Source organism: Chiloscyllium plagiosum, chromosome 39 (genome assembly GCF_004010195.1).
Source record: "Chiloscyllium plagiosum isolate BGI_BamShark_2017 chromosome 39, ASM401019v2, whole genome shotgun sequence".
Classification (NCBI taxonomy): domain Eukaryota; kingdom Metazoa; phylum Chordata; class Chondrichthyes; order Orectolobiformes; family Hemiscylliidae; genus Chiloscyllium; species Chiloscyllium plagiosum.
In genome coordinates this window covers 17,211,483-17,234,197 of record NC_057748.1, presented here as the reverse complement: position 1 = coordinate 17,234,197, position 22,715 = coordinate 17,211,483, and the positions used below count along the sequence as shown (strand labels likewise).

General features: G+C 41.5%; 1 protein-coding gene across 5 annotated transcripts in view; it reads left to right on the top strand.

The window, feature by feature from the left end:
* Positions 1–22,715, top strand: part of LOC122542284 (myocardin-related transcription factor A-like) — a 200,812-nt gene that overhangs the window by 96,955 nt on the left and 81,142 nt on the right. For all 5 annotated transcript variants that reach the window (XM_043679873.1, XM_043679871.1, XM_043679876.1 and 2 more), the window contains one exon: positions 16,324–16,389. In XM_043679873.1, the coding sequence (XP_043535808.1) occupies positions 16,324–16,389 (66 nt within the window). The remainder of the gene's footprint in view (positions 1–16,323; positions 16,390–22,715) is intronic.

Genomic DNA, 22,715 nt, shown 5'->3' with positions numbered 1-22,715 from the left:
CAGAGGAAGATGGTTGTAGTTGTTGGAAGTCAGTCATCTCATTTATCTGGGGCATCTCTGCAAAAGTTCCTCATGTTTGGGCCTAGGATACTACCCTCTTAAGCTTCTTGACCAATGATCTCCCCTCCACCATAAGGCCAGAAGTGGGATGTTTGCTGATTACACCATGTTCACCATTTGCAACTCCTCCGATAATGAAGTAGTCTGTTTCCAAACGTAGCAAGATCTAGATGGTATTTAGGCATGGGCTGAAAAATGGCAAGTAACGTTCATGCCAAATAAATGCCATCTCTAAGAGCCAATGAAGTCATCCTTTGACATTCAATGGTGTTGCCATCATTAAATCCACACTATCCAAGTTCTAAAAGTTGCCATTGACCAGAACCTCAATTGGATGGAAGCATGAATAGAAAGGATATGGATATGTGCCAAGTGCTGGTAAATGGGGCTAGATTAATTTAGAATACCTGGTCAGCATGGACAAGTTGGAACAAAGGGTCTGTGTCTGCTGTACATCCCTCTGACTCAACTGGATGCCTCACATAAATACAATGGCTACAAGAGCAGGTCAGAGACTTGGAATACTGCAGTGAGTGACTCACCACCTGACTATCCAAATCCTATTTACTATATACAAAGCACCAGCGAGGAATGTCTTGAATATATACCACTTACCTGGATGGGTGCACCTCAAACAACGCTCTGGAAACTTGACATCATCCAGGACAAGGCAGCTCATTTAGATTAGATTCCCTACAGTGTAGAAACAGGCCCTTCGGCCCAACAAGTCCACATTGACCCTCTGAAGAGTGACCCACCCAGACCCATTTCCTTCTGACTAATGCACCTAACACTATGGACAATCTGGCATAGCCAATTCACCTGACCTGCACATCTTTGGATTGTGGGAGGAAACTGGAGCACCCAGAGGAAACCCACGCAGACACTGGGAGAATGTGTAAACTCCACACAGTCAGTCGTTTGGGTTCCTGGTGCTGTGAGACAGCAGTGCTAACCACTGAGCCACTGTACCGTCCATGCAGCATCCACAAGAATCCACTCCCTCCATCACAAACACACTCAGTTGCAGCAGTGTGTTCTATCTAGAAGCTACACTGTACAAATTCACCATCTTGTAGTTATCAATGGGTTTATGAGCTGCACTCCGTCATCCTCTGCAGCATGTTTGTGATGATATGCATCCAGGCTGGAATGGGGGCTCAGTGGTTAGACAGCACACGCCACTACCATTTAGAAACACAAGGACAGCAGATACAGGGGGAACGCCTTGCAAGTTCCCCTCCAAGCCACTCACCATCACAACTTGGAAATATCATTATTCCTTCAGTGTTGCTGGATCAAAATCTTCGAATTCATTCCCCAAGGCGATTGAGAGTCTACCGATAGTACATGAACTGCAGAGGTTCAAGAAGGCAGCTCACTAAACATTCTCAAGGGGCAACTAAGGACAGGCAATAAATTCTTGTCCAACGAGTAAAGGCCAAGTTCCAAAAGTAAATTTAGAAATAGTTATGTTTCATTTCCCACCATCCTGCATTCCTCCCATATCCTTAATTTCTTCAGTATCCAAAAATCTAGTCACCTCTTGAATATAATCAATGATTGGTATTTATGGGGTAGACAACTCAAAAGAACAACAGCACTTTGAGTGAAAAAATTCTCCTTGCCTTGGCTGAAATGGCCTGATGGCTTTACTCTGAAACTATTGTTAATTTTATTTTGGTTTGTTAGAACACTGACAATTAGGTGCCTTAAAATAATGACCACCTCCCTTGAAGGTGAACTGTTCATCTTGATAACTTCCTCCTTTAACCTTGGTGGAGGTATCTTTGTAGTTATTAATGGGTTTATGTACAGGCTGAAGCTCCCACGTTTAGCTGCACTCCCTAGTCTTCCACAGCATGAAAGGCATCCAAGGGTGAAATGGTGGCTAAGTGGTCAGCACTGCTGCCTCACAGCACCAGAGACCTGAGTTCGATGTCATCCTCGGGTGACTGTCTGTGTGTGGAGTTTGCATGTTCTCCTATGTGGGTTTCCTCCCACAGTCCAAAGATATGCAAGTTAGATGGGTTGGCCATGCTAACTTGCCCATATTATCCAGAGAGGTATAAATTAGGTGGATTAGCCACAGGGAATGTAAGGTTACAGGGGTGGGGGTGAGTCTAGGTGGGATGCTGTTTAGAGTTGGTATGAACTTGTTGGGCTGAATGGCCTGTTTCCAAACTCTGGATTCTATGATCGGTTCCATCTTTGCACAGTAATTGCTTCAGTCAACCGAGAAGACATATTGCCGGTTGTTCTTTGTGACGTGGACAAAACACCCCAAGTTATTGTTGCTTGCTTTCAACGTAAGTTGGTTAAAATTGACATGCAAGACATTGTACTAAATGAAAAGTGGATGTTGTGCTACTTTCTAAGGCTAAATGTTGCATCTGTAATAAAAAATAAACCCTAATGTACTGGCAAAGCCCTATTCAATGGAGCTCTGCCCATCCCTCCCCTTCCTTGAACAATAGTGTTGACATATAGGGTCAGCAAATGCCACCTTGGTGTTGACATACAGCCACTGAGCTCTCTTTATTCCCTCAGCCAAGTGTGAAGGTGGATGATTAGAATTAGTGTGCTACTTGACTGGAGAATATCCTGTCAGGCTAGATAGGTTCTGATGAAGCATTAGATTCACTACAGAATGGAAACAGGCCCTACAAGTCCATACTGACCCTCTGAAGTGTATTGAACCCAGGTCCCTGGTGCTATAAGGCAGCATTGCTAACCACTAAGCCACCATGCCGCCCCTTTTCTGTTGGGGGTCATTGGCTCGAAATTGGAACCAAAGTCTTCCTCGTCAGAGTCCAAATGTCGCGTCCCACTTAACTTAGCACGTAATTTAGGAGATAATAAATTTCTTTTGGTTTGTTACTGGTTGGTATTGTAACGGTAGAAACTGCTCAAAGCTGAGTTTGATTGTTGTCTAAGGTCGGTGGTTGGCAGGGGGTATGCAGAATCTGATCAGCAATAATGGCAGAACAGGCTCACAGGGTGCACTTGTGTTTCTAATGTTCTTGTGCGAATCCAGTGAAAGATTTTATTGACGTGCAGCATTTTTTTCTGTCATGTTAAAAAAAAAACTCCAAATAAAAAGGCAGTTAATTAAATGGAGGAAAAACATCAGTTCCTTCCAAATATAGCTTCCTGTTATCTATGCTTCTTACTGGCTAACTGACTTCATCAATTCAGTCTATTTATAAAACTCTTAAGTATATAGACTTACCCTCAGCAAGCATGTAATTAGATTTCCAGAGCTATTTTAATTACTGTGGCATCAGCAGAGCTATAACATGAATGAAGTAAATATCAATATAAACACATGGAATCTTACTGCTAAATGCCATTCAGCCCATTATGCCTCTAGTGGCTTTGCAAAGACTTAGGCATTTAGTCCCTGCACCCTCTTTCCATCTAGACCTAAACAGTTCACCTTCAAGTCTACAGTGAATTCCCTTTATTGAATCAGTTCAGTCTTAGTTTTCATGTATATGCTGCAGTAGAGTCTCATCAGACAAACCTTCATCCCTGAAATCATCTGAGAGCAAAATACTGTAGTTACTGGAAATCTGAAACAAATGCTGGAGCAACTCAGCAGGTCTCGTATCATCTTTGGAGAGAGAAATAGAACTAATGTTTCATGTCAAGTATGACCCTTCACGGATCTGTACAGTTGTAGCAAGACTTTCCCACTCCTGTACTCCCATCTCCTTTGCAATAAACGTCACATTTCATTTGTCTGTCTTAATCATGCTCTGTATTTCCATGCTAACCTACTGTGATTAACCTGGCTGCCTCTTGCACTGCATTCTGAAATTTCTCTCCATGAAAGTAATGATAGCCTTTGGTATTCTTCCTGCTGAAGTGGTCAACCTCCTACCCTCCCACATTTTAATCTGCCAATATATTTTGCCTTCGAGCCCATCATTAGCTCTTTGATTTTGTATCCTCCTCACAAGTTGCTCTCCTTTCTATCTTGCTGTTGCCAGCAAATTTAATAATGTTTCCAATGTTGGTAACCTTTGTGAAAGGTGTTATTCAGCTTGCTAAACTTATTTATTGGTTTTTCTTTCATGTCAAAGCTTGTGTATGTATGTCTTGAGCTGATCTTAATAAATTATGAAGTGTAATCATGCTGTCTCTTGCATCTTTTCTGTTTTTCTTGCTCTTTTCTACTGCACTAAAAATATGTATCACTGGCCCCGTGACTTTGCTAAGTTTTAGTATTGTGCCAGATGTAACCGACAGAGACAGAACCCTTCTGGAATTACTTTGGCAATTAGATTTATTTTATTTTAGATCAGCACCTGCCTCTGAAGTTCAACCATTGGACTGTTTGCCTCAGTACATGTCACCAAACGCTATTTAAAAATCTCTTGATTAGAGTTTGCCTGTGGATTAAATCTCTGTCCTTACGCTGTCAAACTTCTCTTGCTCCTGCTTTGTGCTCACGTGTTTTCTGTAAAGATTTTATTAACTGATAAGTAGTGTGTACATTTGTAAAACTCGTAACCTTCTACCTGGTCAGTAAAAGTTTTTGTGCTTTAATTTTAGACCTGGTCTCTTGTAGTACAAGTTAAGGATGGTCCAAGCGAGTTTGCTTCTGTGAACATATGCTTGTAGGAGTCTATTAACTAGTGGTTGCAGTTGTCCGTAATTTGCAAGGAGCTGTCCTACTTGCTACTGCAGGTAATTTCTCTGCTGCTTAATTGTGCATTGAAGTTTTAATTTGGATTGCACAACTCCCAAGTCTCTCTGGCTGATCCTTGGCTTATCACTGACTCCTTCAGATATTTTTAATCGCCTGGTCAGGCACGTTAAATAACACATCTCTAGGGCAGGTGGGGCTTGAACACAAGACTTTTTCACTCTGGACTGCTCCAACTGTGAAACAACTGCCTCAAGGTCACTCCTTTACTCTGGCAGAATCATAGATTCTCAATAATTGCAGTTGGGATCCTGCTGCTGTAGCAGCAAGTAATTACAGCACTGTAATTACCATGCTCTTCTGCTCCACAACCTGGACTATTCACTAATGGAAAAGCACTTTGGCTATAGTGCTAATAATTGAACTTTATTTGCCCTTTTTCTCCCCAATTATGATTTCTTTCCATTTAGTGATTCTGTTAGCTTTCAGAAAAATGCATTATTGCACTCTGCAGAACCTAGCCCCAAATAAATCAGGGGCTGCAACCTGTTACTTGGGCAGCTGCTGCAGCCAGTCTTGATACAACAGAATCTCCAAAGAAATAGTGACCAGCTGATATGTTCTTACTGGTGGTCAGGGGAAGAATGTTAAACAAAACACTGCAAAAACTCTCAGCTCGAATTTGAACAGTGCCCTGGAATCTTTACAACCCCCTGAAGTGACTTTGGCTCAACATTATTACCAGAAAGGCACTGCTTTCAGTACAGCATGACTATCCAGTTTGTGTGTATTTTAGTTGAATGAACTAAAAGCAGCAATCGAGAATGATGAAAGCCAAAATAGTTCCAACAGTTAAAAAGACTTTGTCTGAGGAGCTTATTGGTTATGGTTGGTTACTTTTTTCCCCTCTGACCTCTGTCTGAATCCAATTAAGCTAAAAGATGCTTTCTTTTGTTGGCGTTAAGGATCTTAACAAAAAAAAATTAGATTTGTTGGGGCGAGTGATGGAATTAGGAAGGTTCTCAAATTGCTTTCTGTAGCATGAAAACTGTCCATGTCAGTGCAAATTGGAAATAAACTTGGCCATTCTGCTCACAGGTAGTTGGTGTGAACTGAAAATGAAATGGAAAATCACACTGACTTCATAGCAGATGGATTCCTGAGCTATTGTGTATTTATTTAGGAAGGGGGAGCATCTACCTCTCTTTGACTGTTCTCCATCAGTACATGATGTGGCTGCATGATGTGGGGTGGCATGGTGGCTCAGTGGTTAGTACTGCTGCCTCTCAGCGCCAGGGACCCGGGTTCAATTCCCACCTCAGGCAACTGTCTGTGTGGAGTTTGCACATTCTCCCTGTGTCTGCGTGGGTTTCCTCCAGGTGCTCCGGTTTCCTCCCACAGTCCAAAGATGTGCAGGTCAGGTGAATTGGCCATGCTAAATTGCCTGTATTGTTAGGTGCAGTGGGGAATGGGTCTGGGCGGGTTGCTCTTCAGAGGGTCGGTGTGGACCTTTTGGGCCGAAGGGCCTGTTCCCACACTATAGGGAATCTAATCTAATCAAAACAAAGAATCGGTGAATCCACAATTTTCTGATTCCTCGTGTTTACACCATGCAGCGTTCCTGATTTAACTCCATTCAATTTAATTTCAATTCAGTTTTCCTCTTTCAATTTACAATGTCAATTGGGCTTTATTACAATATCCAAGGAATAATATTTTGTTGTTTAACATAATGTGATCTTCAAGATGTGAATTGTTTCTTAAAGAACTTTTACGGAGTACTGTTTTACAAGTGTCTTCTCTTAATCAGAAGATTGTGGGTTTATAAAGGCCATAAAATATAGGAGGAAAATTACACCATCCGGCCCATCAAATCTGCTGAGTCGTTTGGTTGTAGATGAAATTTTTTTCTCAACCCCATTCTCCTGGCTTCTCACCATAGTTGCTGTTTTCCTTACTAACCAAGAACCTACGTATCTCTGTCTTCAATACACTCAATTACTTGGCCTCTACACTTGCAGTGGTAATGAATTCCACAGATTACCCATCCTCTGGCTGAAGGAATTTCTCCTCATCTCAGTTCTAAAGGGTCTTCCCTTCACCCTGAGGCTGTGCCCTCAAACCCCGGGTCTCTCCTACTAGAAGAAATGTCTTCTCCACATCTACTTCTCCAGGCCTTTCAATATTCAGTAAATTTCAATCAGGGCCTCCCTGATTCTGGGTTTCAATTTATTCTGGCTTTTTAAAAAAACATATTCCTCAGGATACATCTCTCTCTAGATGTGACCTCTCCTTCCTGAGACCTACTGATCAAGCCCCAAAACAAGCTGCCATCACATCATCTGGACTGATACCAGCAAGTTACGTTTTGACAGTGTCCGCTTTCAGATGAGGCTTTGGACTGAACTGCTGTTTGCTTGGTCAGCTGGATGTGAGCGATCTAAAAGATCTTTTTGAACTTCAAACTTTTTGAAGAAGAGCAATGTATTTTTCTGGCCAGCATTCATCTGTCAACCGGCACTACCAAGATAGATTGACTCTTTAGATTTACAGCTTGCAAATCCTTGCTGTGTACAAATTACTGCCAGCTCGATTAATGAAGTGACACTTCAGATGTACTTAATTTGCTGTGAAACTTTGGAGTGAAGAGGAGTTAGGAGACATTCCATGTGGTCTCAATAGATGTTGTAGAAATATAAACCATTCTCTTTGCACTAAATGGGTGATACGGTGGCTCGGAGGTTATCACTGCTGCCTCACAGTGCCAGGGACACAGGTTTGATCCCACCCTTGGGCGACTGTGTGCGTGGAGTTAGCACATTCTCCCCTGGGTGCTGTTTTCCTCCCACAGTCCGAAGATCTGCAGGTTAGTGGATTGGCCATGCTGAATTACCCGAAGTGTCCAGGGATGTTAGAATTGGAGGATTAGTCATGGGAAATGCAGGGGGGGGGGTTACAGGGGATGGGTAAGGGGAGTGAGTCTGGGTGGGATGCTTTTTGGAAGGTTTGCATGGACTTGGCCAAATGGCCTGCTTCCATACTGTAGGGATTCTGTGATTGCTATGAAATTCCAGTGTCAAAGCTACAGCCAGTAAGTGTTGAAATAAGGATTCTACCAGATACCTTTAGGACGATATTGAGGTGGAATCATCACTATTGATATCTGACTCAATCAATGTATTTCACATAAAATGAAATGGAATGTGCAGCACAGATACAGACCTTTGAGTCTGGTTGGTCCGCGCCAGTGTTATACACCACACCATTTTTATCCTTGCTTAATGTATTTAACCACTATTTTCCCCCATGCCTTTCGCCAAGTAAATCTGTCCCAACTGCGTATTAGATTAAACCACTTTCATCTAACTATTTGCATGCTATGGAGTCCATCGATATAAGATTGTTGCCAAGGAGTCCAGGGGAGAATTTGAAAGAAACTTTTCATAACTTGAAGAGTGTTAAGAACACAGACCTCCTAAATGGTTGAAGCGGACATTATAAATTCTCTTTAAGAGATAGCTAAAAAATCATAGAGGGGAGAAAGTTACAGCTCGTAGATTTTCAGGAAAAATGGGAAAGGCTCAAGAGCACAATTACTAGTATTAGGCCAAGTGGCCAGTTGATGTATATCCCATAGAATTCACCAATGTGACTAGCAGACAGCTCACTGCTGAGATAATCTGTTTTTAGAATTCTCTAGTCCAGGGAACAGCATGGGGTCAATCATTGAATTTGTTCTAGATTCCAGGCTGAGCTCGATGGAATTTGGATTTGTAAGGGAGCCAAGGGTTGTGGATGAGGGCTGGGGGGGGGAGGGGCAAGACTGACAGTGAAGTGAAGGTCATGATCTGATTAGCATACTCTTATTGACTGGCAAGATAAGCTTAAGGGGACAAATGATCACCTATTTCTTATTATATTTGACTTCTCCATCGCTTTCTGTTCCTTTAAGATATGTTAAGATCTCTTTTGCTAATATCTTTCTCATCTGCTCTGACATCTTATGTAGCTCAATGCCAATTTTTTCAGATAATCATCTTATGAAGACCTTTTTCTGCATTAAATGTGATATCAAATTGAAAGTTGTTTTCCTTCTAATTTACAAATACATTATTGACCCAACTTCCAAAGAGGGTTTGACAGTGTAGATACTAAGAGGCTGTTGTCCCAGGCTTAAGATTCTGAATCCAAATAGTTGGGCAGAGAGGAGCAAAGAGTGCCATTTTGAACTGAAATGGGAGAAATGTCTTCACTTGGGTTAATGAATTAGCTATTACAATGGACTGTGGTCCTCAGTTGCCGAGTGTATTCAAGGCTTGAGTTGATAGTTGATAGATTCAAAGACTGAGGGATTTCTGGCATCAGGTGGGAAAGTGACCTTGAGGTTAAGGATCAGTAGTGATTCTATAGAATGATAGAGCTTGGAGGGCAGACAGAATGGCCCACGTCTGCTCCTATTGTCTGTGTTTTTATCTTTCTTTCTTTTTTTGATTAGATTAGATTCCATACAGTGTGGAAACAGGCCCAACCAGTCCATACCCACCCTCCGAAGAGTAACCCACCCAGACCCATTTCCCTCTGACCAATGCACCTAATGCTATGAGCAATTTACCATGGCCAATTCACCTGACCTGCACATCTTTGGATTGTGCGAGGAAACCGGGCACTGGGAGAATGTAAACCTCCACACAGACAGTCACCCGAGGCTGGAATCGAACCTGGGACCCTTTCTGCAGGGTTTCAGCCCAGGTCGTCCTCTTACAGCCCGAGTCTGTAGAGACTATTACCTCTTAATTCTAACCTCATTCTTGCAATCTACAAATTTGTAAATACCTCTCATCCAGCACTTCCTGATTTACCTCATTATTCCCCCAACTGATTGATTTGTTTTCAACCTTGTGTGCGTTGGTGTGTTAGTTTAATTTTTTAATGTAATCTAAGTTCTCACTTAACGATTCCTGTTTTGAATCTGGAAGCTATTACTCCAGTTTGGATTTTGATCTTTGTCTGAAGTGGTGTGGACGCGCTAGAGGATTCTGTCATTCAGGACATTCTTTTGCTGTGACTAAGCAATGCTTCATAAGTGGTTTCTCTCATCCTCAATGGCCAGCTGCAGGGGGCAATATTGCAGCTGTCACTCATGTTGCAGGGTTCTTTCACTCCCTGTGCGCAGCCTGTCCGTGTGGCAATTGTCTTGGGGCTTTGGTAGTGCTTCCCGAACTTTTCCCACTGAACCTTTAAGGCTTGGAAGCTGTTCAGCTCTTACTGGAGTAGTGAGGAGACCTGGCAAGGCTGAGTTTAGGGCATGGGGGTGGTGGGGTTTAGCTGAGATGGTGTGCCTGTTGAAACAGGAGCGCAAGTGTTAAAACTCATTTGGAACTTTGCTGTGTCCACTGTTGCTTCAGAGCTCTCAACCTCAACATTTTTTTAGCTTAAGTTCCCGAGTTCCACTCTGGGGAAACTTAGAACTACAGTGTGCAGTATCATAGGTTTTCTATTCTCACGGAAAAGTTGTAATTATGTAATATCTATCATGGTAAAATATTCCAGAGAACTTCTCAGGAATTATGGGAAATTTGACAGTGAGCTCTGAGAGATGGTGTTCGGACAGTGAGCAAAGCCTAGGTTTCAGGTCCATGTTAGAGGGCAGAGAGGTGTTTCAGGAAGAAATTCAAAAGCTTGAGATCTATGCAGCTGACGTAATAGCTGTAATGATGGAACTTAGAGAAATGCAGACAATTGTACTTTATTTTAAAGGCACTTTGTGATTTCTGAATGACTAGCAGGTTTAGGTATGAAATCTAGATGTGAGAAATAACTTGCCCATCAGTAAAGGAAAATGCCTTGGTACTGATTAGTAATTCAGACCATCTCGAGTGGATTTGTTTGTACCACTTGATGTTATTGATGTTCTCCTCTTTGTTGCTTCCCTCCCCATATGCTTGAACTTGCAAAGGGTTGTCTTTGAAGTACTGATCTCTGCAAAAGCTCTGCATTGTGTTTTGCTGGTGGTCTTCTATTTCCTACCTTTTCAATATATAACTTCAGTTCCATGAAGACTTAACAACCATCCAGGTTTGTTCAGTATATCATTTCATTTGCATGACACTGTAATCTTTTGTTATAAGTTCTGTGTCTTATGGTCTTATTCTCCACAACCATCTGATGAAGGAGCAGCACTCCGAAAGCTAGTGCTTCCAGATAAACCTGTTGGACTATAACCTGGTGTCGTGTGATTTTTCACTTTGTCCACCCCAGTTCAACACCGGCTACTACACATCAGTTCTGTTTCCTGGTCATTCCCATAGCGTTTCATACAAGACCATTCTTTCACTGTCATTGGGTCATCTCACCACAAAGCACTGTGTGCCGACTCCATTTGGACCGCAACAATTCAAGACGGTGGCTCACCACCGCTGCCATCTTCTTAAGGGCAGTTAGGGAAGCTGCCCTTGTAAGATGATGCTTTTGTGGAGAAATTTTGTTTTTGAGAGGAAAACATCTCGCATGCACCTTAAAACAGTAAGATTCTTGATAGTGACAAATGACAGCTAAATCTTGGCATTGTAAAAAGTTTTCAAATCTTTTTGCGCAGTTAGAAAATTATGGATATGTTTTTTAAAGTTTGGGCTGACTGTATGTAATTGGCACCCATCTCAGCATTTAGTGAAACTGAGGATATATTAAACAGTACGTTGCCATTGTGCTGGCTTCTGTCCATATCCCTCGCACTGCAATCTCCTGCTTTGGTTCCATTCTTTAGTCAGACAGTTTGTCTGCCATCCTTTCTTGGATGAACTGCAGTTTGCTGAAGTGAACTTCTAATTATTAACTTTGTCAGCTCCTTCTCTCAGGATACTTATCAGCACCATTGATTCCACCTCCTTCACCAGTGCCAAGCCTGAGTTACTCTGCTCACAGTCTCAATGTCCTGTTTCACCGTGAGCTGAATTTCTTCCTGATGCACTACAGCCCACTTCTGTAACCTTGCAACCTATTTAATTGACCCATCTTTTTGTTTACCCCGATGTTTGCTTTATTCTGATTAAAGCTCAAGCATTTTCTACATTCAAGTCACTCTGAAAATGCCTGTTTATTAACATCTGTGATTGCATTCTCTTTTTTATCTTTTATGGGATATAGACAAGGCTGTCAAGGGCAGCATTTATAGCCCATTCCTAATTGCCTGTGAGCAGAGAGGCTTGCTTGGCCATTTCAGAGAGCAGTTAAGAGTGAACTGCATTGCTGTGGGTCTGAAATCTCATGCAAGTTTAATTACCTAAAGGGCACTAATGAATTAAATGAGTTTTCACAAACCTAATTGTCAATGCCAGATTTTATGATTTGAATTTCCATTCCATCAGTTTTTTTGGTTGGATTTGAACCCATGTCCCATGGCTTATTATTTGCCTCAACCCATGGATTGCCAGTCCAATGACATTGTCACTGCCCCACTGTCTCCCCTGTAATTGCTTCGTGGCTGACCCTTGACTTGCTTGTAATGTCAGTGATTAACAACAGAGGGGAGGCAGAAGAGTGTCATCGCCTCACTGTTTAAACAGATGCAGACGACTAAGTGCAGACTGAACTGGGTAACGTGTGCATCTCATCTGGGCAGATCACCAAGTATCGATTCAGAGCAGTTTGGTAATTTGAGGTATCATGGTGCTGACATAGCTGTATTCCATCTTGCCGTCCTCCGTCTCTCTTATGCCCTGCAACAGACCCTTATTCCTCTAGGTAGATGCCTTATGAAGGATATCATATAATGTGGAACACTGTTGTGCATCAGCAGGCACGGTCCTAGACAGAAGGTAGATCCAGTTTCAATGGCAAGGAAATGTTGACTAGGGATCTCCCAGCTACTGTAACCTTCATCTGTCATCACAACCGTTGACATCATATGAATATCTTCCACCTGAATCACATTTGAGGACTTGTTTTGGATCTGCTTTGGCTGGATCCTCCCTTTTGACCTTACTGTCATGGGCAATCCTGCCAGCAGTTGAAAACTCCTGACGCATCGCTCTTAGGCTCAAATGTTCCATTGCTCCCTTCAGTAGCAAGGTGGCAATCCGTGGAAAGGACCCCTATACTCAACTGCATAGATACTGTTTCCTGTACCTTCAGTGTGTTACTTGTCAGACTGCTGAATGGGAACCTGTTCAGTTCAAATTTGAGGAGTTAAGCTGTAGCATTTTTACTGTTAGCTGATCTCTCTTTGGATGATTGCCTTGCTATCATTCAAGAGAAACATTTTGTGCAGTGCATGCTGACCTGTGTTACATTACGCATGAGGATCATTAAGATAAATGAGTTCTGGGGGTGTTGTGAAGAGCACATGGGAGAGAGACAATATTGGATGATTCTGCTCTGCAAGTGAAGTCTCAGAATGGGATTGACAACTTAGTACTCGTTCCCTGCATTTGCTGCTGTAACTAGATTTCTTACCTTGTGATTTTCTTTTCTGTAATTCTGTGTTCCTTTGTGTTCCTTCATGAATCACAGCTCGCAGAACTCATGACTGAAACTACAGCAGAATCCTTTTAAAGCAGGATTCCAGTCAAGTGGACTGAGTGGAGGATATTTACATAATTAATGTTTTAAACAAAACGCAGTAAATGAAGGATAAACATTGTTTAAAAAGAGACTTAAAGTTGAAGCTTTTTCTCTTGCAGTTGTCATAACTACAGCAAAAGAAATGAACTTGAGGGGAGAAAAAAGCGACACCGCCATTTTATATACGATGAAAAGATGGTGCTGATAGGCTGGGCCATAATTGTCATGAAGATGCAGAAAAAATACTTCCGTAATATAAAACTAAGAACTGCATATACTTGAGATATGAAACAAACACAAAAAATGCTGGAGAAACTCAGCAGGTCTGGCAGCATGTGTGGAGAAAAGACAGTTAACATTTTGAGTGTCTTCATAATAGTTGACTGTCAGTCTTAATACTCAGATCAGATACCTAGTTTCTGTTTGGTCAGGGTATAGCCATGGTCTTCATGGCCCCTTTTCTGTAAAGGGTGCAATGTATGTACAGATTCTTTCTGCCTGCAAAAAAACGCTGTCTCGCATATTAGTCTATTAAGGTTCTAACACATGTAAATGCATCACACTAGTGGACTTAGCTGATCATCTTAAATGAGTTACATTGGTTGAACACGTATCTGAAAATGAGCAGTTTATTTTTGCGCACAATGCTTTAGATTACCCTGTCTAAATGGCCATACTTCATGTGGAGCAAGTTTGGAAAGTTATGTATGCTCATTCTACTACTTTCTGTGTTCATCCCTCTGCCCTTCATATGCCAAATAAACTTTCAATGCCCTCTGCTTTCATCTGAAGAATACATCTCTGTTTTCCAAGCTGGAGATACTCAAAAGTAGGACCACTTCCTTCCCTACCCACTTCCATTTTGGATGCACCAAGGCCAATTTTATTTAACTAGCTGAGGTTAACTGGCTTGCCTAAATGCAAAATACTGCAATGCTGGAAGTCTGAAATAAAAACAGCAAGTGCAGGAGAAACTCAACAGGTTTGGCATCATTTGCAGAGAGAGAAAAACAGTTAATCTTTTCAAGCCCAATATGACACTTGTATGGAACTGTCCAGTAATTGCAACAGAGACCAGATTTCAGGACCTAACTGTTTGGTATTTTTGTGCAGTCTTTCCGTCTGTATTATCTGTTAATTCCCTATCAGCATTGATTTTTGGCAAAAGCATTTCTGCCAAAACTAGCAATGCAAGGTAGATCTTGGTACAGTCTGATCTTCCAGATATGCCCATCCATATTGCAATGCATGTTCTGCTGGCTTGTTTCATTTATCGTGGTCATGGGTAGAGTTTGATGTTTGCATTTAAAACTTATCAAAATAGTAAATCAAATCACGAAAGGTTTTACAGAAACAATGCATGCATTTACTTTGTCCTTTCCCTGCTGGTTTGCCCCCCTCCCCAAAACAGGAGATCAGTCTTTGTGTTGAATGCTGCTTGCCAGAATTTGTAAAGTGTAGTAGTTCTTTTCTTCCTGCCCTCCAATCCATCACATCTCCCAAATACCACATCTGACATTGGGAATGGAAAATAGGTGGGGAGGAGGAATTGTAAAGTTGAGCATGGCTCTTCAGCTTTGTATTTGCCTCTAGTTTTTCGGAAAGGAAACATTTTGTTGGAGGTTTCCTTTAGTTTGTCCATAAAATTAACCCAATATTTTAATGTTTTAACAGTAAATTTTAAATTGTATCTGGTATGAAAATGTTGACTGGATGTGCATAGTGTGAAAATGTTTTGACTCAGTTTAAAATTAGGATTAACTGAGATGAGTATTTGTGGTTTGAATTATTTTAGTCCTTATTTATCTGTGACTGCAGCTGATTTTATTTGCGTCCAGTTTGTTGATCTAGAACCAGGCTTGGTTTGTGAAAGACCAGAGGATATTTAAGTTAGTCTTGTATCACAAATCAAATGACTGCCTGATAACTGGAGCAGCAAAACTGGATTTTCATGAGAATGTGGAGTGGTCTGTTTTTCATTTGATAATATGATCTCCCCTAACTCCTCTTTCCCATGATCCTGTCCCACTTTGAACATGGATTCAATGCCCATTTTGCTTTTAAAACTTTTGAAAGAGATGGAATTGAAATAACTCAGTGAGGTTGAAAGGTCTTGTGGCTTTGGTAGAGTCAACTTTATAGTTAATAGCAAGCAAGCCTGAGGTAAGTGTGATCGAAGTGTATTGTGCTGTCGTCAAACTTTCCCTTTGTATTTATTGTCTGGTTCTGGTCGTTGAGTTGTAAGTGATTCAGCTGCTAGAAGTGGTCACAGAAAGAGGCGTGGCTCTGGCTGAATTATCGGCAGGTAGAATTTGAGCATCTTGGATTTGAAACGAGGCAACCGCGAGGGATAGCCTGCAAGACTAAAGCGGTGTGGATTACTTTTTCAAACAAGGCATGCCTATTAATACTGCAAACCAGAAGGTCAGACAGTCTGAGGGTCAAACTAAGGACTGAAATGAGGAAGTTCTTCTCAGAAAGTAAGTTGACACATAGGAGATCTCAGTGGGCAGCTCAAAATTGTCAAAAACCCCTGCAGGATTGTTGAAGAAACTAGACAGTGTTGAGAGAATGGTTAGTCTCTCATTGGGCAGTTGCCTTTCTTGCCCTTCCCTTCCATCCTCCAGATTGTCTCTAAAAAGTTTGTCGTAATCTGTGACCCTTGAATTACTGATTCGGTACTACAGCACTTTTGCAGGTGCTGACTCCTGTATGTATGGCCTTGTGGGTCACATACAGGCAGTATGTTCCAAAGCTGAAATTCTCTTCATGGAAAGAGGGCAGGAGACAATTTAAAAAAGCAGTTTTGTTTTTGACAAGACTTGAACTGTTTTAAATTTAATTGTCAAGCTTATCGAAATGACAGCCGTCTTTGCTGTTTCCTACTTAAAAGCAGATGGGCGGAAATGCTAGATCTGTGACCACTTCTGCAAAAAGTGAAGGTTAAAATGGAGAACTTTCACAAAGCATGGAGTAGCTGCACTGTTTTGCAGTCGTAGCCTGGAGCACTAATCGTGTGTGTCCTCTCTCTCTTTGTCTCTCTCCGACAGTACTGCAGCTGAAGCTTCAGCAGCGGCGGACCCGGGAGGAGCTGGCCAGCCAAGGAATCATGCCACGTAAGTAACATCACATAGAATACCCTGTAATAACTGGTCGATGTATTCTGTTAAAATGAGGGTTGTTCATGCCATTTTGTGACTAAGTTGTCTGTGTATGTTCTTCAACTGGTTGTATCTTTTTCTTTTTGACCACACAATCCCCGCCAGCTTCTCGATCTTAAGTCCAAATTACATACTGTTTGAATGATTGAAAGCTCATCTTTCTCCTTGAAACAAATTTGGTTTGATGTCTTGGGTATCAGAGATGGTGGAGAGCGACGACTGATCTCAGGTTTGTCTCTGCATTGAAGCTACCTACGAGAATTCGTGTGGCATTTAGCACCCACTGCTGAAACCGCCTTCCCTTTGCAACAGAGGAAGAAACTCTTAGGCCCCTCAATGAAAGACTGTTTGACTCAAATAGTTCTTCCTCCTTTGGTCTGTCTGGTTAGAGAGGAGACTTCCTGACATGGGTAAGCACATACAGGCTTAGTGGCCTCGTCTCCTGAGTAAGTATCACAGCAACCCGTAACACAATGAGCAGTGATCTTTCCACAGCAGTTTAATTTTTGGAGGCTGTGGTGGTATTTGGTCACACTTGCCTTCCAGGCACTGCAGATAAGGTGTTCCTACCAGGAGGTTTTTTTTTTCCAAGTTGGAGCAGAACAGAATTTACCAAAGCTCGGTACAAATGGGCTGCGACTTTAACCAGTTCCTCGAGCTCTTGCTGACTATGTCCTTATTTTTGTGCAGTCCCGTTCATCATCGCTGACCACATAGACAAGGCTTAACCGGAGCTCAAGTTTAAACACTTCATTCTAGTTTTCACATCCCTCCATGGCCTTACCCCTTGTCTTTGTAACCACCTAAAATCCTACAATCCACCAGGATCTCTGCACTCCTCCAGGCCTTGCCTTTCCCCCCCCTCCCCCATATTAATGTTTCCACTGGTGGCTGTGCCTTCAAAACTGTCAAAGTGCTTCACTCTGTAATTTAATCCTAAAGTCGCTCCTGTCTTTTTAAGATGTTCCCTGAAACTAAGAACTAAGATTGTGTTCATCTACCCTAATGGCTTGTTGGTAGATTGTTTTGCCCAAAGTATTTTATTACAAGTTGTTAAACTCCAGCAGTACGTCCACGCATCAGAGAGAAATAACTTCCTTTCACAACTTACTGCTATATACTGACCAGAAGTACTTTTGAAAGATAGCCACTGTCGTAATGTTTGGAAATTGGGCAGGCTTTCCTGGAGCTTGCCTCTTGCTCACTTGTGCTCGTGTTCTCTGGCCAATGTTAAGTGTGTTGCTCTTGATGGCGAGAGGCTGCACATTCCACTCTAGTAAACAAAAGCTCCATTTTTGTGGTGTTCTCAGGAGTTTTGCTTGAAGACTTTGTGGCTGATTCCTGATGGACATGTGCACACGTTGTAATTCATGTCTCCAATTGTGTAATGAAGTTCTTTAGGATAAAGAACCTTATTTTATTACAGAAATACCTTACAAAGAATCAGATTAAATTTATTGGGTTGTGTTTTAATATACAATCACAGAATCTGTACTGTGGAAACAGGCAATTTGGCCCATAGGGGCCATACTGACCCTCTGAAGAGCATCATACCCAGACCCAAATCCCTACCATATCCCTGTCATCCCGCATTTCTCATGGCTAATGCGGCTAACCCACCTAGGCTGCACATCTCTGGACATTGCGGGCAATTTACCGTTGCCAGTCCACCTAAACTGTACATCCTTGGACTGAGGATAATAAGAGTTAAGAACCTGAGAGCTTTGACAGTGTGAACATTGCAGAATCAAGAACTAAGAAAATCACTTTTTGAAAATAAGGGGTCATGAAGACAGTGATGAGAATTTTTTTTCACTTAGGGTCATGAGTTTTTGGACTTGTCTTCAAATGACAGTGGAAGCAGAGTCTCAGTGTTTTAAGGCAGAGGTAGCTGCTTGATGTGCAAGGGGGCGAAAGATGATCAGGTGTGGTGATAATATCGAGTAATCAAATCACTAAGAACTTATTAAATGGTGCACACCTAAGCAGAGTAACCTCCTCTTCCCAGTCATGTATGTCAGGCGATGAGTGCTGCACTGATCCCAGATAATATCCTTTATAACGTTAGATTCTACAGCTTACTTCACTAGAAGTGAAAAGATTGAGAGGTGATCTACTAGAGTCTTTAAAATTATGAAGAGGTTTAATGTAGTAGATAGTGGTGTGTTTTCCTGTTTCGTGAGTCTGAAGTTTGAATATAAAAGTCCCATATAAAATCATTCAAGAACCAAGGTATGACCTGTTTACCCAGAGTGTGGTTAGAATATGGTACTTGCTGCCATAAAGAGTGCTTGGGGTGAGTACTGTAGATGTGTTTAAACAGCAGCTAAAAGAGGGACAAGGGTAGATAAGTTTATCCTGATTTGCCTGAAAGGTCATTGGCAGTGTTACTGCCAGTCAAGATCTTTTGGCCCAATTGGGCTGGTGCTGTGTTATAACTACAATGCATATCTCTCCTTGTGCTGCAGTTAATTTGTGAACGGTAGCTTCTTTTTTTTATTGTAAGTCAGAGCTGGCTAATTCTGGAGAAAGGAGCTGCTGACACTGGAATTCTGGTTTGTCCACTGATTTTAGTGGAGATGGTCTTGTCTGTCCAATGGCTGGAGGGTTGTTGTTTCTCTCAAAGAGCTTGGTCATTTTTGTTTTAGGGGATTGATTCTGCCATATGGATATTTGTTCAAAGCAGAACCAGTAATAAAAAAAAAAGTCACCACTAAAAATCAGCTAGCAGAACAGATGGACAACAGTCATATGTAATGCATGCAGCTCCCATTGCCTTTGGCATTGGCATGTGGAGCCACAAATTCCTCCAAACTCTCTGTTACATGGTCATTTTTGTTTTAAAGATTTAATAACTTGACTACTTCTTGAGATTGCAACATTGTTAATAAAGAAGGTACAGCAAATACCAGTTACGTGATGAATGGCAGTTCTAATGGGGTGGCAGGGAGCTGGAAGGGACAGTCTAAAAACGGTGGCATGGCTGAGATATTTTCACAGTTCTTGTGGGTGATCTAACCTCATTTGGAAAGGAAGGCAGTTACATTGAGACCCAGTAACTGGTCTAGAAATAAACTTCAGCAAAGTATGTTCAGACCTCTGCTCCACAGATCTGTTACTCTCTTTAATGTAGTGCTAACTGGAAGCTTATTTCCCTTTAAGGTTGTATTCTCAGATTTGTCATTACCCTGGCGATAGTGCATGTCCACTGCCCAGTCTGGTTTATTCTCAAGAATTTGTAACTGCTTACAAATTCCAGCTTTCATGTAGTTTAAAGGGCAGTTGAAGCAGATCTATAGTGTAGTTGTATCTTTATGTCCTAATCTATTACTTTTATTAATTGCATTAGATTGTCTGTCTGCAAGATTTTATGAAGTCTTGAATGTGTGTTTGTTGCATTCATTAGTGCTATTGAGGGAGTACTATTGTGTTGGATTTGCAGTGGCTCTGTTGCAATGTTAAACCAAGAACATGCCCGCCTTCTGATTGGCAATAATAAGTATGACATGATTCGGAGAAGAGTCCACATTTCTTCTTGAATGTTATTTATTGCTCACCAACATCACCAGATTTTTAAAATGTATTCTTTTGGCTTGTTAGTTGCACTGGCAAGGCCATCATTTGGTCCTCCCTAGTTGACCTTAAACTAAGTGCCTTGCTAATTTTGAGAGGCAAGTTTCCTTCCCTAAAAGATGCTAGTGAACCAAATGGGATTTTACAACAATCTGTGATTGCTCTCATGCTGATCTTGAAACTGACCAACTTTCAATCCTGCACTTTATTATTGTAATTAAATTTAAATTTCGCAATCTGCTGAGTTGGGATTTGAACGTGTCCCCAGAATATTAGCTTTGGACTCTGAATTAGTCCAGTGACATTATCGCTGCACCATGATCTCCCCCCAGTCCCCAGGGCTCCTGACAATTTGTTGGGGCCTTGCATTTATAAATTGGCTGCTTTCCTTCATTTCAACAATGATTACGCTTCAAGAAATAACATGTAATACACTGAATACCTTGACATTCCAAAATGTCCTTTGTGAAGGTTTGTTGTTTTTTTTCCTTCCTGTAGCTGATTTCGTTGGGATTTGGGGCAAGATGGGAGTTATGCAGTAGTTGATCACGTTACTCGTGAACCAGAAAGGAAGATTCAACAAGTGCTCTTGTAATCTATGCATCCTGCATGATGACCTGTTCATGTGCAGTTCGACCATCCATCCAGTAGCCTTAACACTCTTGTCACCGACAATCCCAGAATGTGAGAACTACGCATTGTGCAGGAATATACTGGACTTCTAGAAAGGAATTCCATACCTTTTAGGAGAGAATGAGAATATTCAAGATACAGTTGAGTTTCTTTTATTTTTATACAATAAAGGAATTAAATCTAACACAAAGCTGGGTCTATGCATAATGTGGATCATTAAACATAGGAGCAGAAGCAGCCCATTTGGTCCATCAAGTCTCCTCTGCCTTTCCATGAAGATCATGGCTAGTAATGCTAAACTCCTGCCTTTTCCCCATCACTCTGGATTGCTTTACTGATGAAAAAATCTGTCTGCCTCAGTCTTAAATATTCTACATGACTCAGCCTCAACCGTCCTCTGTGCTACGAATTCCACAGATTCACAAGCATCTTAGAGGAGATTCCTCCTCATCTCTTAAGGAGGTGACCCTTGACTGAGATCTTATCCTGTAGTTCTAGACTCACACGAGAAAAACTCTCTCTTAACTACCTTGTCAAGCTCCCTGAGAATCTTGTCTATTTCAATAGGACTCCTCTCATTCTTCTGAACTCCAATGAGTACAAGCTCAATCTACTCAACCTGTCCTCATGAGGAAATCCATCCATGCCCAGAATTGACCTAGTGAACTTTATCTAGATGGCTTCCAATGCCAGTGTATCTTTGCTTTAAGTAAACAATACAAACTGTCTTCAGTATTGTAGGTGTAGACTGACTAGTACGTTACATAGTTTTAGCAAGACTTCCCTATTTTATGCTTCACTTGTTTTGGAATAACATTCAGCATTTTATTTGGCTTCCCTGATTACCTGCTAAACCATCTGCAAACTTGGTGATAATACATTCACTTCCATCATCAATATATATTGTAACTAATTATGGATCCATCATTAATGCATGTGCCACTCCACTAGTTACGGGTTGGCATCCTGAAAATGTCCCTTCTATCTCAACTGTGTGCTATTACCTAGTCAATTCTCTATCCATGCTAATATACTACTCCCAATATCAAAGACTCTTACTAAGCAAATTTATATACGCCACCTTATCGAACATCTTTTGGATATACAAATAAATTTCGTCTCGTGGTCCCTCTTATCTATCCTACTTGTTACCTATTCGGAGAATTCTAATATTAATAAATTAAGGTCTGATTTCCCCTTCATGTAGCCGTATTGACTATGCATGATTGTGTTTCTAAAGCTCTGCTATAGACTCTAGCTTTTTCCCAATGACTGATGTTAAAACAACCAGCTTATAGTTGCTGTTATTTTTGGTCTCCCTTTTTGAGCAAGGATACAACATTGGCAGTTTTCCAATCCTCTGGGACTTCACAGAATCCCTGCAGAATCATAGCATCCCTACAGGGTGGAAACAGGCCCTTCGGCCCAACAACTGACCCTCTGAAGATTATCCCACTCAAACCTATTCCCCATTACTCTACATTTACCCCTGACTAATACATATAACCTACACATCCCTAAATGCGATGGGCAATTTAGCATGACCAATTCACCTGACCTGCACATCTTTGGATTGTGGGAGGAAACCTACGCAGACACTGGGAGAATGTGCAAACTCCACGCAGTCATCCGAGGCTAGAATCGAACCCAGGTCCCTGGCACTGTGAGGCAGCAGCGCTAACCACGGAGCCACCGTTCTGCCAGAATTCTTTAGTATCCTCAGTGCAGTCCATCAGGTCTAGGGGATATATATCACCCTTTAGCCCCATTACTTATCTGGTACTTTTTCTCGAGTGACTGGTGTTTAATTCCTTCCCTCACCTTGCCCTTTGGTACTCTTTTTTTGGGATGCCAATAGTGTCGTCTATTGTGAACATTGATGTAAAATATTTATTTAATTCCTCTACTGTCTCCTGGTTCACCCATACTATTTCTCCAGCCTCCTTTTCTAAGGGGCCTGTATTCACTTGGTGTCACTCTTCCTTTTTATATATTCAAAGAAGCTCTTTCTGTCTGTTTCTATATTACTTGTTAGATTATCCTCATATTTTACTTTCTCTCTTGTTTTTTTTAGC